Source organism: Telmatherina bonti (assembly GCF_933228915.1).
Source record: "Telmatherina bonti genome assembly, chromosome: 24".
Taxonomy (NCBI): Eukaryota; Metazoa; Chordata; class Actinopteri; order Atheriniformes; family Telmatherinidae; genus Telmatherina; species Telmatherina bonti.
The window spans coordinates 20053186-20069229 of NC_136633.1; the positions used below are offsets into that span (position 1 = coordinate 20053186).

Here is a 16044-nt window from a genome sequence, read left to right on the forward strand (position 1 = left end):
CCTGCCTTTCACCCAAAGACTGCTGGGATAGGCTCCAGCTTCCCCGCTACCCTTCATCGGACGAAGCGGTTAGGTTAATGTATGAATGAATGTTGTAATTTAAGTGGTATAAATATTAAAATGTGGAGGATATAGATATCCAAAAACCATATGACAGTCAGAAGAATGATCTCAGCAGTAAATATGAATGCAGAATGAGCATTCACGCTGATTTACTTTCTCATATTCATAAGGGATTCTAATAAAGACTCATTTAAATGTGATAATAAAGCAATTTGAAAATTATATATATATACACACACACACACACACACACACACACACACACATATATATATATATATATATATATATATAAAACAACAAATTAAAAAACTCTTTATCGCTGTTACTCTTAGTAATTCATCCTCATACAAAGGAGGGGTTATTGAGAAAAATGAAGGTTTTGATACTGCAGCCTGCTGTACTGTAGATACGTCCCAGTCATCATACTGGACATTCTTGTTCATAATTATCGTATTAATTCAGAAAAACGTCTTTTTTCGGTTGAATGCAATATGCTTCCATGATGCCAAGACATGCCCGGTTTTCAGCTACTAGTTCCTTAAGAGTCACCTTATTTTCCCAAAAAATGCTTTTTTACACCTGCTGAACTACTTTTACTAAAGAAATGGGAACAGTTTATGGGTGATTGTGACCATGTGCTGATAATAAAATGGCCAAAGATACGATTTAAAACCTGTTTTTGCTCAGTTGTCTGTTATGTGTAGACGCCGCACGGCTCCATCCATTAACTTAGGTGTTTTTTTATATTTAATAATTTATATGTTAAATGATTCACATAGCTCACAGCAAGAGTCTCAACTAGGTTTATTGACATGTATGACATGACATGCATTAATTTGTCACTCTATATTCTCCTTAGAAGTGAGTGTGAGTGGTTGTTACTCTTTGTGTTGGCTGATGGACTAGCAACCTGTCCAGGGTGTACCCTGCTACCCTGTGATCCTGCATTGCAATAAGTGGGTACATAAAATGGATGGATGTTCCACATGTCAGTTTTAAGTGGGTAACAAAAGGTCAGATAAAATAAAAGTCCAGGTACAATGACTTGACAGAAAATGGGTACAGATCAGCCAAATTCTTGAGACCAAATGATTTAGCAATAAGAGGTTACTACACATTACTGTAGCTTTATGAACAAGGATTGACAAAAATTATTCTAAAGCAAAAACATTTATTTCCTGTTCCACAATTATAAAAATAAACGGTTTCACTGGGGTCACCACTGCATGGTCTTTGATCGGGTCAGTTTCCTGGTCAGAGCATGGCGAACAGTCAGCATGTAGGAGCGGTGGTCAGGCATGGAGCGCTGCTGATCCAACACCAGCCTGTCACACACCAGACAATACATCAACAAACTACTGTACATGTTAGGAAAAAAACCCAAAACGTTAGAAACTGAAAGAACTTCTGTAGGGGTAAAAAAGTCTAGTATATTAGCATCCAGGCTGTATCCCAGGTGCTGGTGTGTCACTGAACATCTTGGTTCATCAGAAACAAACCTAATGAGCTGAAACACTGCTGCTTCCACTGCTAAAACAGCTTCTGCTACAGAAAGCTCTCTGAAACCGCACCTAAACACACAAAAACATCAAGAAAACACCCTTTAAAAACTGCATAAAGAAAAAAAAAAAGGTTTATATTCCTTCAGCCTTAAGAACAGTAGTTGCATAAACATACAAACCTTAAATCTTTAGCAAGTCTCTGTCCTTCCTCTGTTGTCACCTCCCTGCCAATTTCCAGGTCTGCTTTATTGGCAACCAGCACTGTCGGAGCAACTTACACAAACACACACACACACACACACACACACACACACATCCACACTCATACAGTGAAATGATAATAAAGCAACAAGAGGATCCTGTGGCATGCAGCCTGGAGAGGCTACCTATGGTGCACAAAGTGGGCTACCAAACAAGGAATGTCTGTCAGCTCCATTTGTGCATGTGTGATGGTAACAATAGACAGATGTCGAACAGGGAACAGGGTCTGACTGGACGAGCAAAAACAGTGGACATGCTGTTCCTGTGGGATTCACTGGGTCAGTAGCTTGTTCATTAGGTAGCTGGCTAAGTCCTGGATCTTTGCACACACCCCATATAAAGCTACAACTGGTGGAAAATCACATATTCCCTTTGAGAAGGCTTTAAAAAGAAGAAATGCTTTTATTTTCATGATGGATGTTAAATAAAAGACATCAAGCCCCACAGAGTATGTCTAGACTGAAAAAATGTTCATGCCTCTTTGTGGAGGGAAAAAAGGATGATCCTTTTCTGATAAAGAACACAGTATTAGCCTACCGAGAGTGTGTTTGGTCTTGTCTATGAGTGTCTTGAGTCGAGGGATCTCTAGGAAGCTGAGGCGTTGTGTGATGGAGTAGAGTAACAGGAAACCATCAGCCCAGCGGATGGAGGACTCCAGGGAAGCCACTGAGCTCTCCTGTTAGTGTATACCACAAAAAGTGAAATTACATAACATCCAAACTTTAAGACATTTAAAGAAATTGCATTAAATGTATGTTTATTTGGTTTCAGTAAAGACAGCAAATATACCTAAACATGAAGCAAGATGGCGGTTAGCTTAGCTTAGCTTACTATAAAGGCAAAACTACAGGGGGTGGAATTAAAATAACCTCTCAAATTAACTGTTAATTCTCCTTTATATCTTGTGTTTTAATCCATCAGGGTGTGAATAAGATGAAGAAATGTGGGAATAGGAAGGTTTTATCACTTTGCATAACAACTATGTGCATTAAGTTAAACTAAGCTAACTATGGCTTCCTAGTTAGCATACACTCACTGGCCAGTTTATTATGTAAATTTTTAGTTGCTTACTAACTATAGACCATATTTAAAAGATTATTAATAGAAATAGCTAATCAGCAAATCACATAGTAGCCACTCAATGCATTTATGCATGTAGATGACTTGCTGAAGTTTAAAACAAGCATCACAATGAGGAAGAACAGTGAATGAAGAAACTCTGAACAGGTATGGTTCGTGCCAGATGGACTGGTTAGATTTTAGACAGAGCTGATCTCACCCACAACCATCTTCATTAATGGTTGTATTTGTTTGAATGAAAATGCCTTGTTGAGCTCAGAGGAAAATCGGTTAGAGATCATAGAAAGATAAAAACAGCTCAAATGAAAAGGTATGCAGAATAAAATGTTTGAAATGCACAACATGAAGTGGATAGGCTACAGCACCATAGGACCATACCACATGTCACTCCAGTACATTAAGAACTGGAAACTAAGACTAGTGTTTGCACAGGTTTACCGAAACTGGACAAAACCAGATTGTAAAATGTTGCCTGGTCTGATGAGTCTCCATTTCAGCTGCTCCATTCAGGAGGTAGGCTCAGAATTTGGTGGAAACATGAAAGTATCTATCCTGCCTTGTATCAATAGTGCAGGAAACAGGTGTGAGGCATATTTTCTTGGCTCTTAGTTCCAAATAAGCATGGTTTAGACCAGCGGTTCTCAACCTTTTTGCAACACAGTACCCCTTGTAAAATATTTTTTTTTCAGCCACGTACCCCCAAACCACTGCAAAGTATTCTTGGTTAAGAAAAAACATGAAATACAGCACTTTGTCATTTGTATTTGGTTTATCAAACTTTGAACTTTTTTCCACTTTTAATGTAAATTCAGTTTATGAATGTATACTTACATTGGATGAAATATGTTAAATATTTATAAAATATTATATTAATATGATTTTTTTTTGTTTAAGGATGTTTTAAAGAAAACATAAAAACAAATATATTTTCAAAACATTTTACGTACCCCCTAGAATGCCTTGAAGTACCCCCAGGGGTCCGCGTACCCGCATTTGTGAAACAGTGGTTAAGACAACACAGCCTTCCTGAGTAATGTTGCTGACCATGCCCATTGCTTTTTGACTACAATGTACCATCTTTTCATGGCCACTTCTACTAGGAAAACACACCATATCATAAAGCTCAGATCATCTCTAACTGGTTTATTGAACATGACAATGAGTTCACTGTACTCTAATGGTCTCCACAGTCACCAGATTCTGGTTCAAGTTGGGATCTGAAAAGCAGATCACTGGGAAATACTGATGGCTAAAACTACTGTCATGTCATTCACGGGTTTGTGGATGTCTACAAACCTATAAAAGTAATTTTGCTGTCACCATCTGGTTATGAGCTAATGGGAGATCTGACTGGATACTGTGGAAAAGGTTCAATACCACAAAATAGTGACTTCCAAACGCCAAAGAAGTCTTGTCCTGAAGTAAGCTCTGTTTTGTGTCCGTTTCAGACGACATTGGAGCATAATTTAACATATGATGTGTTCTGATATGTATGGTAATCCAACCATCAACATCCATGCAACCGGATTTCTTTTTTGCAACAAAAGCATCACATTTCTTTCCATCTAGACACCTTTAAAACCATTAGGGCTGATGAAATGCAGTACAGACATTATTCCATTTCTTGTTATTTGTATAAAAGCAGAAAAAGAAACTAAAATGTACCTTACAAGGTAAATCCAAAATCTCCAGATCAACCATCTCCTGGTCCACCGTCCGATTACATCTGTACGTCGCCTCTATGGAGACATCTTACTTTTTATATTCAGCTAGCTGGAGATGTAGGTTTATAAGGCTGGGTTTGATTACTTTTCCATGCCAGCTCTGAAGAAGCATTTGCTGAAGTCTCACCCTTTTTATGGTCGTATTCGCCTATAAAGCGTTTGGTAATAAAACGAACACACAGTGCTGGGGACATAAAACAGACATGTCAGCTTCGGAGGGGGTTACCTGCAACAAAACACATGCTGACAAATAACATGTAACAAATTCACACACATGATATCTGATTAACATGTTTGCATCTGATCTGCACCCTGCAGCATCCTTTATTCGTATCATATGTGCTATTACTTCACTGCCTTTGTCTATGTTGGGACCCACTAAAAAATGACACGGTTCATCTGAGGTGTTACCTGACACTCCTCACTTTCAGATATGCATAGTTTTAATTTATTTTTAGAAAACTGGTCATTCTGATATTGTGGAATAAACATTGTGCCCTGAAATGTCCATTAACATCTTATATACAGTGTATGTGTGGGATATTGTTTTGTTATCCACTGCATATTTTGTTTATTTTATGTCAGGTAAAGCTACCCAATAAAGAGTTCCCTAAAATCTCACACCGATGAAGTAAAGTAAAGCCTCGCAGTGTGCAAGCTTTTGTTGGGTTTCTGTAGCAAAAAAAAAATAAAGCTTAAAAACTTATTTCTGACCATGTAAAAATGATCACAACCATAAAAAGTGGCCCTTTAAAACAACTGCAACAAAAAATAATCAAATAAAATTAAACGAAACAAAATTAAATGAAATTAGAGGAAGTTTGTCTTTTTCCCCCATCATACTGATAAAAATTAACTTTCATGCAGCAAAGACATAAAAATATAAAAAATAATTATATCAACAAAATAGCCAAAATGCCAGTTTCATGCAAAACCAGTGCTTCACCAACAAAAAACATGAATGTAACAACGCTGCAAACCGTTTTATGATTCTACTTATAAAGGACTACACAAACCAGGACACACACAGATCCAAATGGAAATAAATCCACTGCTAGGGCAAATAAAAAGAAAGAATGTTGTGGATTAATACTTAATAATGTGCAAAGGCATGCAAAACAGCTACCGTCTCAAATCAACTACAAAGATCCATAAACTGACCAGAAACAATGATATCTTAACAAAAATGTCCCAAATTAGGCACCAATAGACACAAAAAACCTAAAGAGGGATGTCAACTCTTAAAAACAAAAGATTAGTATGATCTCAAGAAACAGATACTAAACATAAAAAGTAATAAAAATCTTAACTATTGTCAGAAGTTAAAGAATTCCCCATCAAACTGATATAAAAGCGTTTCTACAGGACCACCTATAGGTGCAAAGTGATCACAAAATGTCTCAGAATAAAATAAAAACACAACAATTAAAAATAAATAAAAGGAAAAATGGGCATAAAGTGCAAAAAGACCCCAAAACAAATCAACGTTAAGGTTCTTGCTCCTTAATTGGACCTATTGACTCATAATCTAGCATAGATCCCCTCTAATCTGTTGGTGAGAAATTTACAGACATGTAGCTAGATGGTAGAATTTAACGGGGGGGGGGGGGGTACAGAGGTGGGCTGTGACATTTCCACATCACTACGCCGTAAAGTGAGACAGTTTAAGACTTATGTATGTGAAGTGTCCATTTTTAGCACAATGATTAACCTTAAACTTCACTTTTTATTATCTCATGAACATCAGAATAACTCTTGTCCTGCTTGAGTCCCAGCGAATGTCTCTGTGCTTTTACTGGTCTTTGCTTTACCTGTTTTCCCAGTGTTCTGAGCTCCCAGAATGAGGAGTTTAATGGGAACCATTTTCCTGCTGGAGCTAGTGTTTGTTGACTCTCCCTCCCTTCATGAATGTCCTACAGTGGAGACCAGAGTCAACAAAAGTAAAGCATTTATGGAGGCACAAAGCTATGAGCTATCCTTACAGGAGTAAGAAGCAACATTTACACAAATACAGAGTTGTGGAAATATGACTGAATGCAAAAGTTGCTGATAATACTGACCTTGAAGCAGAAGAAAATCCAGATGTGTATTGGAAGAAAATAGTCAGCTCACTGTCCAGCCTCAGACACTAAGCAGGCAGGGAATGAGGAGATTGTCTGTCTGCTCCTGTGTCTGTGTGACTCTGCTTGTGTTTGGTTAGAAGAACTCTCTTTCTTTGGGAACAGTGCAGGACATGAGCCATTCATCCTAAGGAATAGGCTCCAAGTCCACGCACAAATCCTACTTTGGATCCATTCAGTGGCAGACTTTTTCAATTACTTTGAATCATCCCAAATATTCGCAACATATCTCAAACCCAAGTGGATTGTACTTAAATATTTGTATGTATGGCCAGCCAAGCAGCACGACGCGGCTGCTTTTAGTACTATATTGGTTTTTACAGAACAATCATTAAAGAAATTATGCATTTCCTTTTATAGTATAACTTTGTTTGAAAGAAATACAGGAGATTCTAACATTGTAGCATTATTTTTTCCTTGGATTGGTTGAAAAAGTATGAATAATGTAAAATTATTTCAGCACTTTCAAAGTGTTTTGATGGATGCTTTAGGACCGAGATGTAGTCTGAAGTGTAGTTTCTGTGAAAAATGGAGATTATTCCTTTGTTAATTGGTGTTTTTGCACCATTAACATTATTTCAAACACTAAGTCAACAAGAAAAACAGAGCGAGATGAGACGGTAGCGTTGTTCCTGTTCCTCATAAGGTTCAGCAGCGGCCTTGACATCATATCTTAACTGGTTTCTAGCACTTCCCACTGCAGCCGCCTTGTGATGGCAGGATTGTTTGGCAAGAGCTCCCTGGAAAGTCTGCAAATCATATATTTCATGTTGGAGATACCACAGTTTATTTAAGCTTTCATTTCATGTTTTTATTTAAGACAAAGTAGTGGGGATGGATGGTACAGATGGGCAGTAAAAATGTGGAAAAAGGAAATAACTTGTGAATTTCTAATGAAATCTGCATCTTGTTTTGCTCAAAGCAAAACTGGAGTGTAAAGTTATGATTGCTTACAATTTTAAATTGTGCAAATATTAAACATAATTAAACCTTTTATCAGAATTAATAATGAAAAATTTAACTACAAAACAAGTGTCATGTCGCTATTCTACTGACAACACATATATGATGATGTCATCGTAGATTAAGGCAATGAATTGGTTTATTTTTTTATGAGTGTGATTCAACTCCCACCTCCTTCAACAAGAAAAAAAAAGCCTGACTGGGTTTTTTTAATGTATATTTTCTCTTTTTTTTTATTTTTTATTATTGTACAATAGATGCTCTTGTTGTTTCAATGTCTAGATTAAAAGAGTGATTCAGGAGTCCACTGAGGTTACTATGGTTACTAGTACTGGTGAGTAAGTCCAGGCCAACTCCCTATACTTCTACAAGTCTCATCTTAAACAATGTCTGACGGGTCAAAAGAAGTGTGAAGATGAATTCTGATAAATTAACCCAAAAGATGAATTCCTCACATCATAAAATCGATGAAAATTAAATAGGTGTCTTTCATTGTTTATACAATATAGACATGTTATTGCTAAAGTAAAACAGTATATGCAATGGGTTGCAACATAAAATCGTAGTACATTTGCCATTAACTTAGAGGAGCAGAGATGGTGCTACTTTTTGTCAGGTGAGTTTTTTTCTTGAACTATATTTAAACCAGCGTACCATGAAAACAAATCCTAAACCAAGTTTCTAAGGTTATAAAATAATGTAGAAATGATTTAATGCGGTAAACCCCGTCTTTTATCGTCATTCCAAATCACGGGTGCTTAAGATTAACCATCAAGGAGTGTTTTTATTTAATTGAAATCCTTTAACGGTTGGAAATAAATATATTAAATATAATGTGAAAATCTTTGTTGTTAATAACATAAAACATATTTATTATACAAATTCTGAGGCCAAAAACTCAAGACAAAAAGGAATACATGGTCCTTCTTTATATTTTAAAGATGCCTCAGTTGAGCTACAATCTCATGACTGAAGAGTCTTTAAACACAGAAAACTTAAATGCTGAATGTCAGTTTGTGGGACGCTCGTCTTGATGTTTTAGCGTTATGCACGACATATGTGATAAAAATGCATGACCAAAGTGCGCAAAGTTGGTCCTCGAGGGCCGTTGTCCTGCAGGTTTTTTATGTATCCCTGCTCCAACACACTTTGCTTTGATTAGATGAATCCAGCAGCCAATGGTGTTCAGCACAATGACTGCCTAGTTTGAGTCAGATGCGTTGGAGCAGGGATACATGGAAAGCCTGCAGGATTGTAGCCCTCGAGGACCGGAGCCGGACACTCATGTGCAAGACAGAGAATGAAAACCACTGGAGTAAATACATTTTTATTTTTATTCTAGTACGTTTCTCAACATTTTTCAACCAAACTGGATCCCAGAGTGAAAATGATTTAAATGTACACAACAAGCAACGCGGAAATTTTTAAATTATGGAGCAACACGGAGTTTGTTCAGAGAAGCATTTTGTGTTTAAGGATGTAGGAGACAACGGTTATATTTATCTGAGGTTTTATCAGGTGATCAGCAAATAGACGGCTCATCGACGGCATCAGCTCCCTCTGTGAGTGCTTTCACACACTTTGCCATCGTCTGGGAGGACCTGCTGATGGAGTCTAAACACAGAAAAACCATGTAGGTTATTTTTTATAAATTTTCTGTCTCAAGTTGCAGCTGTTCATGTTTATAGTGAATCCCATCATTACCTGTCATGTAAAAGTCCTTTGCAGTGACCTGCGGTGGAACCAGAGGAGCTGCGATGAGCTCCTGGTTCACTGCCTGGCAGGAACAAAGTACAAGTATTTGAGACAAGATCCTTAAGATGGATGAAGGAAAAGGATTATAGTGTTTATACCTTTGAAAGTTCATTAGCCTGTTTGAAGTAGTTTGCGTCTTCTACATCGTCATAACGAACCAGGTTAGGAGAGACCTCAGCTAGCCTGGATCGGACCTCATCCAGCGAATTGTAGGGCAACGTCACCCCAGCAAGCTGCAGCCGCATGGAAACATTACTTTCACTCAGTGAGGCAACAGGAATGAGAGCGAAGCGTGTGAATGACTTCCTCCTGACCTCAGACACAGCTCTGATGATCTTCCAGTCTTCTCTTGCCAACCCAGGAGGGGTGACGGCCACCTTGGTGTGCTGGCTCCTCCCCTCAGTGTTGACGAAGGTGCCGTTTTTCTCTGTGTACGCCGCACCGGGGAGGATGATGTCTGCCATTGGTGCTCCCACGTCACCGTGGTGACCTGGAGGGGTTGGAAGTGGCATTGAAAAGAACATCTCCGAGCATTTAGTGGACTTAAGGGGTTTATCATTTGTTGCTCTTCATGCGCGTATACCCTGGTAGATGACGAGGCTGTCTTTAGGAAGGTCCGCTCTGGTGATGCAACCTGCATCGGCTCCCAGCAAGAAGAGGACTTTGGGCGGATTCTTCCTGATGGCGTCAACGCCGGGTTTGTAGCCAAGGTCCAATGCAGCCACCTGACTGGCCACTCTGTGCGCACACACACACACACACACACACACACACACACACATAAACAAGAATAAGTGTGCACCATCTTCCAGACAACCGTCCACAAGACTGCTATCCAATGTTTCTAGATCAGTGTTTTTCAACCTTTTTTGAGCCAAGGCACTTTTTTTTTTTTTCACTGAACAAATCACACCACAAACCAAAATGTTTTTTTTTTTTTTTTTTTCCAGTCCATATAATTAATATAAAGTCCATCTCGTCAAAGCCTCTTGAATAGAAATCAGATAAACACAAGAAGGAATATTATTGTCTTTCACTGGGATCTGTTTGGATTAAGACAGAGCTGTTTTTTAGAACAATCAGGTTAAATTGGGTAATTTCTCCTGGCACACTAGTGTGTCATGGCACAGTGGTTGAAAAAACACTGTTGTAGGACATTGCAATTTCGTACCTGTGTAGGACATTGAGGACCTTCCAGCCATCCTCCACTCCACTACTTGCTCTGGCGTTCTGAGCGATAGTGGAGACGGCGCTCAAGATGCCGGCGCCGTCTTCTCTCTGAAGAGCGCTGCTGCCAACAACCACTACTGGATGCTTTGCACCTGCAAGGACCTGAAATGCAGAAAACAAAAAGCTTAAAATCAGTAGGCAACCCGGAGATCGCTTAATGTGCGAGTTGATTACCTGGCAGAAAGGATGCGTGCCATTGGCCAGCTCCTTTAGTACTGAAGTCTCCTCCCCCAGGTGGTCGTATGTGTAACTAAGGTCGACGTTGTGACCCACCATCGCAACACGCAGGTCATTGTGAAGCCAGCTGGTAGAGGAAGGGGTGAAGTTACAAATCCTCTTATAGGCAGATCAAATCAGAAAACCAAACAGGTTTGCATATTTTTGTAGCACTGCTGCTAAAACAGCAACTTAAGAGTTTTTAATGGGATGTATGAATTACCTCTTGCGGATTCTGGCGTTGAACAGCGGAGCTTCATAACGTGGGTTTGTTCCTACGAGCAGCAGCAGGTCGCAGTCTTCGATGCCGGCAATGCCGGTGTTCAACAGGTAGTTGGAGCGCAGGTCAGTGCTGAGGAGGGAGCCACGAGAAAGCCGTGTCAGCTGACACAAAAGCAAAGCTGAAGGAAAGCGAGAAGAAACATTTCCTTACCCTGCCCCTGCCATGGGGAAGACCTCTTCAGTGCACAGGTTCTCCGAGTTGAGTCTGTTCAGGAGATCTTTTAGGGATACCAAAGCTTCAGCGTCTGCCATCCCCCCGGCTATGGCTGCGACCTCACTGCCCTGCACGCTCTGAAGCTACACACACACACACACACACACACACACACACACACACACACACACACACACACACACACACACACACACACACACACACACAAGCAAGCTCAATACGATGGCACCAATAAACCCATAAAACTCCAAACCACGATTTTTTTTTAAATATCTACATGCATGTAGAGGCTCAAACCTTTAAAGCACAGTGAACATATGGACATTTTAGGAAAGCCTCAGCTGTCAGATTATGTGTGTAAAATGATGTGGAATGAATAGTTGTCTATATCAATAACTATATCAATAGTTGTGGCACATGAAGGCCAAACAGAACAACAAAACTCAACTGATAACTAACAATAATGGCTCAGAAACGAAACACAAAAAAAACCCAATTCCATTTATTTCTCCAAGTGTTTTCTGCTATTTACATTTATTTCCCTTGTATTGCTGTTATTACCTTCAATCCTCACAAACCAACTCAACTTGTTATTGGCACCATTTTTGTGTTATTATTTCTGATCTTTTCAGACAGACAGAACTTTCTTGTCACTTTGTGATCTCTGGCTGCTTCTGCTTGGACATTGCTAGCAATTTAAGTCATCTAATTGGTCCAAAGTTCACAGAAAGTGGCTTCCTTATCATTTTCAGGTCACAACGGAGGTCTTTTTGCAACATAGTAGTGATAGTCATCTTATTTGTTACAAAAAAGGCGACAAATAGGAATGTTATCACAGATCACTCAATGTTTATCACACGGAAAACTGCATTTTGCAGCTGGATTGGAAGCATCCTACACGGGGTATAAATGCCTAGAAAATTTCAGTACATCACCTTAAGAATAGGCTTTTCTTCTCAAAGTAACACATTAAACATTAACTTTTCCTCAGTTATGCCTCAGTTTTTCCTCAGACAATATAAACAGCAGCACTTGATGGCTCCTGACATCTAGTGACATTACAAGGGTTGAACAGTCTCTGCAAATAGACAGCTTCACAATAAAATAACTAATAACAGGTGATGTGTAGACGGAGATCCAGGACTTACTGCCCCTGCAACTCGAGTTAAAGCATCCTCCCAGGTGCTCGGAGTCAGCTGACCTGAATCATCCTTTACCATTGGTTGGGTCAGCCTCTGCCTCTTCAGACCATCATATGCAAACCTATCAGAACACGTATTAGCAAAGATGAAAACCTACCCATGATCAAAGCAAGTATTTATTTGGTTTCTGTCTGAGATATATTTATAGATCACCTGGTTTTATCAGAGATCCATTCTTCATTGATGTCTTCGTGCAGCCTGGGCATTATTCTCATAACCTCCCCTCCTCTTGTGCTCACCACAATATTGCTGCCAACTGCGTCCAACACGTCAATTGACTCAGTTTTTCTGCAAAGATAAAAAGAACAATGCCGCATTGAAAGTAACTTTTTATTGCTACATCTACAATCTGATCTTGCTTAAAGACGTTAAAAAAAAAAAGAGTCATTTCTTTACGTGGAAATGATGAAAGAGACAAGAATGAAATGAAACCCTCTCCCACCTGGTCTCCCATGGTCGTGCAGTGAAGGCGTAGGGTTTAGAGGTGAGCGCTCCAACCGGACAGACATCGATGACATTGCCTGACAGCTCTGACATGAACATCTTCTCCACATATGTCCCAATCTGCAGGTTGTTTCCTCTTCCTGTCGTTCCCAAGTCTTCAACTCCAGCAATCTCGCTGGCAAAACTGCAAAACGCACACAATGCAACATTAAAGATATATCTTTTTCTACAAAGCAAGCACGACGTCGATACCGTTGCTTGTGGTTGCTCACCGGACACAGCGTGTGCACTGGATACATCGGGTCATGATGGTTTTAATGAGAGGCCCGATGTTTTTGTCCTCCACTGCTCGTTTTCCTTCTGTGAAGCGACTGCGGTCTGTTCCAAACTGCATGGACTGATCCTAAGAAAAGAGTTTACAAACATAATAAGAACAAAAAAATGTCTTTGGTGGAGTATCTAAGAGTTTCATATGAACGTTCACGGCTACCTGCAGGTCACACTCTCCTCCCTGATCACAAATTGGGCAGTCCAGAGGATGGTTTGCCAGCAGAAACTCCATCACTCCCTCTCTGATAAAGAACAAAAGAAGCAATATAGCTTGCTACAGTTTCAATTAAGTGTTTGAAGCTTGAATTATATGATAGGAAAATCCACAAAGTGATCAATAAAGTGGGCACCTGGCTTTGCGTGTTTTTTCTGAATTTGTGAGGATGTTCCAGCCTTTCATGACAGGCATAGCACAGGCTGCTACAGGCTGCAGAATACACATATAGATCACTTAGACATCTGCGACAATTTCAGTCCTGAAGCATCCCCACGTGTTGTAATGTTGCCATGACAGCAGCCTGATGAGAAATACCTTTGGAGCCTTCTCAATCTCCACAAGACACATACGGCAGTTTCCTGCCACTGAGAGACGCTCGTGGTAACAGAACCTGGGGATCTGAATTCCAGCTTTCTCACATGCCTGAAGGGGAGAAGAAACAATTTAAGTATAAAATAATGAAAACACAACATAACTCCAAAACTTCAACAAATGATACACGTAACAGTGTTTGAGTGAAGCTCTATGCCAACTTAGACATTGAAACAGTTGACGTTTCCCAACAGTCGCAAGACTTTTACTGTGGTCCTGACATCCACAAGTCCAAAACAAAATCATTAATACAAACAAAAGCAGTATGAGACACAGAGGTTTTTAGTTTGCAGTGGAGAAAAATGGGATGTTTTCTACCTGCAACACTGTAGTTCCAGGTTCCACCTCTACTGGTTTTCCATCAACAAAAACTTCCACCATGTTGCTGGCTGCACGCACTGAAGTGCGTACTAGGAAAGCATATTGAAAATAAATGAAAAATGACTAAAATGAACAAAAACCAATCCACATAATAAACCCATTAACATCTATTAGCAAATCTTTACTTTTCCACATTAATATTTACTGATACAACTAAAACTGCCAAGAGTATAATAACATTAAAACTGATGCCAACTCAAAATAAGTTTTCTCCTTAACTATATGTACAATAGGGCCTGTCAAAAATACCTAAACAAAATGAGAGCAGTTGATTACGTTGACCTGAACAAACACGAACATCCATGGATCTTACCAGGGGTGGAAGGAGCCAGGCTGCCTTTGGCAGCTCCAGCTAGAGCTCGGCCAACTGTCGGCAGTCGCAACATGACGCTGTGAGATAAAACATAAAAATTAACTTGATTCTGACTTGCTAATGTGCCAAACACCATCATAAATCTGCTGTCTGTGTTGATACAGGGAAATCAAGTTTAGGAAACATTGCAAATGCAACTTTACATTTAAAGAGAATTCATTTCATCATTTGACAAGTAAATTCTTGAACAAGTATTTTTTTCATTGAATTACTTTGTTAACTAATTTTAAGTTGCTCTAACCTCAACATATTTTTTGACATTCAGTTTTTAAACAAATAAACTTAAATTATTGTCAAAATAGCTGGCTGATACGTTTCCATTTGGCTGAACAACTGACTCTTTAAATGTTAAAGAAGCTTGAGTAATGTGCTAATATTGTTATTCATGAGCATCATCATGATCTCCACACTTCACAGAGTTACCTGAAATTACCTGAAAGTGACTTGATAAGTGGATATGTAACTACTACGTTCATCACATAAATCTTAGAGCTATTATTTGCAACTCACAATTGTTTAATAAGCATGAACACCAAAGAAACTGACAACAGAGGAATAAATTCAGTTTTTATATTCTTCTCCTTTGTAATAAAACATTTACCCTGTTAACCAATTATACAACTATGACATCTTCACTATTTTTTCAATACAGGCACAAACATATAACAATGAAAATAACACGAACCCAGAAGCTTTATAAAGAAAAATTGCAAAGTTGTTGTCTGTCAATTGAATAACGTAAGCCTTGGAGCTAGCTGTCAACAATAAGTGCTGTTCCCCTCAGCCACATAATTAACGTGTTATAGATATCTGAAGAGAAGTGATATTTAATTTAGATAGATATTGATACACCATAATTGCACATAAAGTATATATTTTCAGGTTTTATTTAATGCAGACATGTGAGGCAACACAAACCTTGCAGTAAGGAGTCCTTGCTTGCAGGCTAATAATGTTAGCTAACAGTACCAGTCAAGGACACAGACAGTCCGGGTTGTCAGAAGGAAGCTAAAGTCATGCGGCCAAGAAAGCTGATTTTTCATTTGTCTTGCAATGTGACAACAAAGGTTTATGACCTCGTTTTTGTGCATAATATGTAGCTGGTTCTTACCTTGAGCTATTTGGCCTTCTTGACCAGAACAGCGCTTTTCTTAGTTACAACACCAGTAATACGGCGATGCCGTTCCCGGATATGACGTTTAGCTACACTTCCGATTGAAGGGTTAATTTTCTTTAAACAAAATTGACAATAGAATTTTTTAAATATTATTATTCAAGATCTTTTTTTTATTGAGATTTTCGTTGGCAAAAACCATACACAAAAAAAAAGAAAAAGAAAAACTCCAAAACA

General features: G+C 38.9%; 2 protein-coding genes across 2 annotated transcripts; both read right to left on the reverse strand.

Annotated features, from left to right (window-relative positions):
- Positions 1-1282: 1282 nt before the first annotated feature.
- LOC306773984 (ras-related and estrogen-regulated growth inhibitor) lies at positions 1283-6496 on the reverse strand (the record flags this gene model as incomplete). Its single annotated transcript, XM_079263945.1, has 7 exons — positions 1283-1391; positions 1566-1637; positions 1748-1841; positions 2367-2505; positions 4575-4648; positions 4761-4817; positions 6445-6496. The coding sequence occupies 7 exons, from the start codon at positions 6494-6496 to the stop codon at positions 1283-1285; spliced, it is 597 nt and encodes a 198-aa protein (XP_079120071.1).
- Positions 6497-9024: 2528 nt separating this feature from the next.
- ndufs1 (NADH:ubiquinone oxidoreductase core subunit S1) lies at positions 9025-15883 on the reverse strand. Its single transcript, XM_079263675.1, has 19 exons — positions 15805-15883; positions 14634-14710; positions 14258-14349; positions 13883-13990; positions 13701-13777; positions 13511-13592; positions 13293-13423; positions 13019-13204; positions 12730-12864; positions 12523-12637; positions 11351-11496; positions 11141-11269; positions 10876-11005; positions 10643-10803; positions 10055-10209; positions 9786-9961; positions 9570-9704; positions 9421-9493; positions 9025-9330 (listed from the first exon to the last, which is right to left on the reverse strand). Exons 2-19 carry the CDS (start codon positions 14704-14706, stop codon positions 9239-9241), a joined length of 2196 nt encoding a protein of 731 aa, XP_079119801.1. The 5' UTR covers positions 14707-14710; positions 15805-15883; the 3' UTR covers positions 9025-9238.
- Between the last annotated feature and the right edge of the window lie 161 nt (positions 15884-16044).

What these genes read in the sequence shown, in the direction of transcription:
- ndufs1 (XM_079263675.1), bottom strand. Translation starts at nt 14,706, where the DNA reads ATGTTGCGACTGCCGACAGTTGGCCGAGCTCTAGCTGGAGCTGCCAAA. An exon ending in AGATTGAGAAGGCTCCAAAG is followed by an intron (nt 13,778 to 13,882) that starts GTATTTCTCATC and finishes TGTATTCTGCAG; the next exon opens with CCTGTAGCAGCCTGTGCTAT. An exon ending in CAGCCTCGTCATCTACCAGG is followed by an intron (nt 9,962 to 10,054) that starts GTATACGCGCAT and finishes CAACCCCTCCAG; the next exon opens with GTCACCACGGTGACGTGGGA.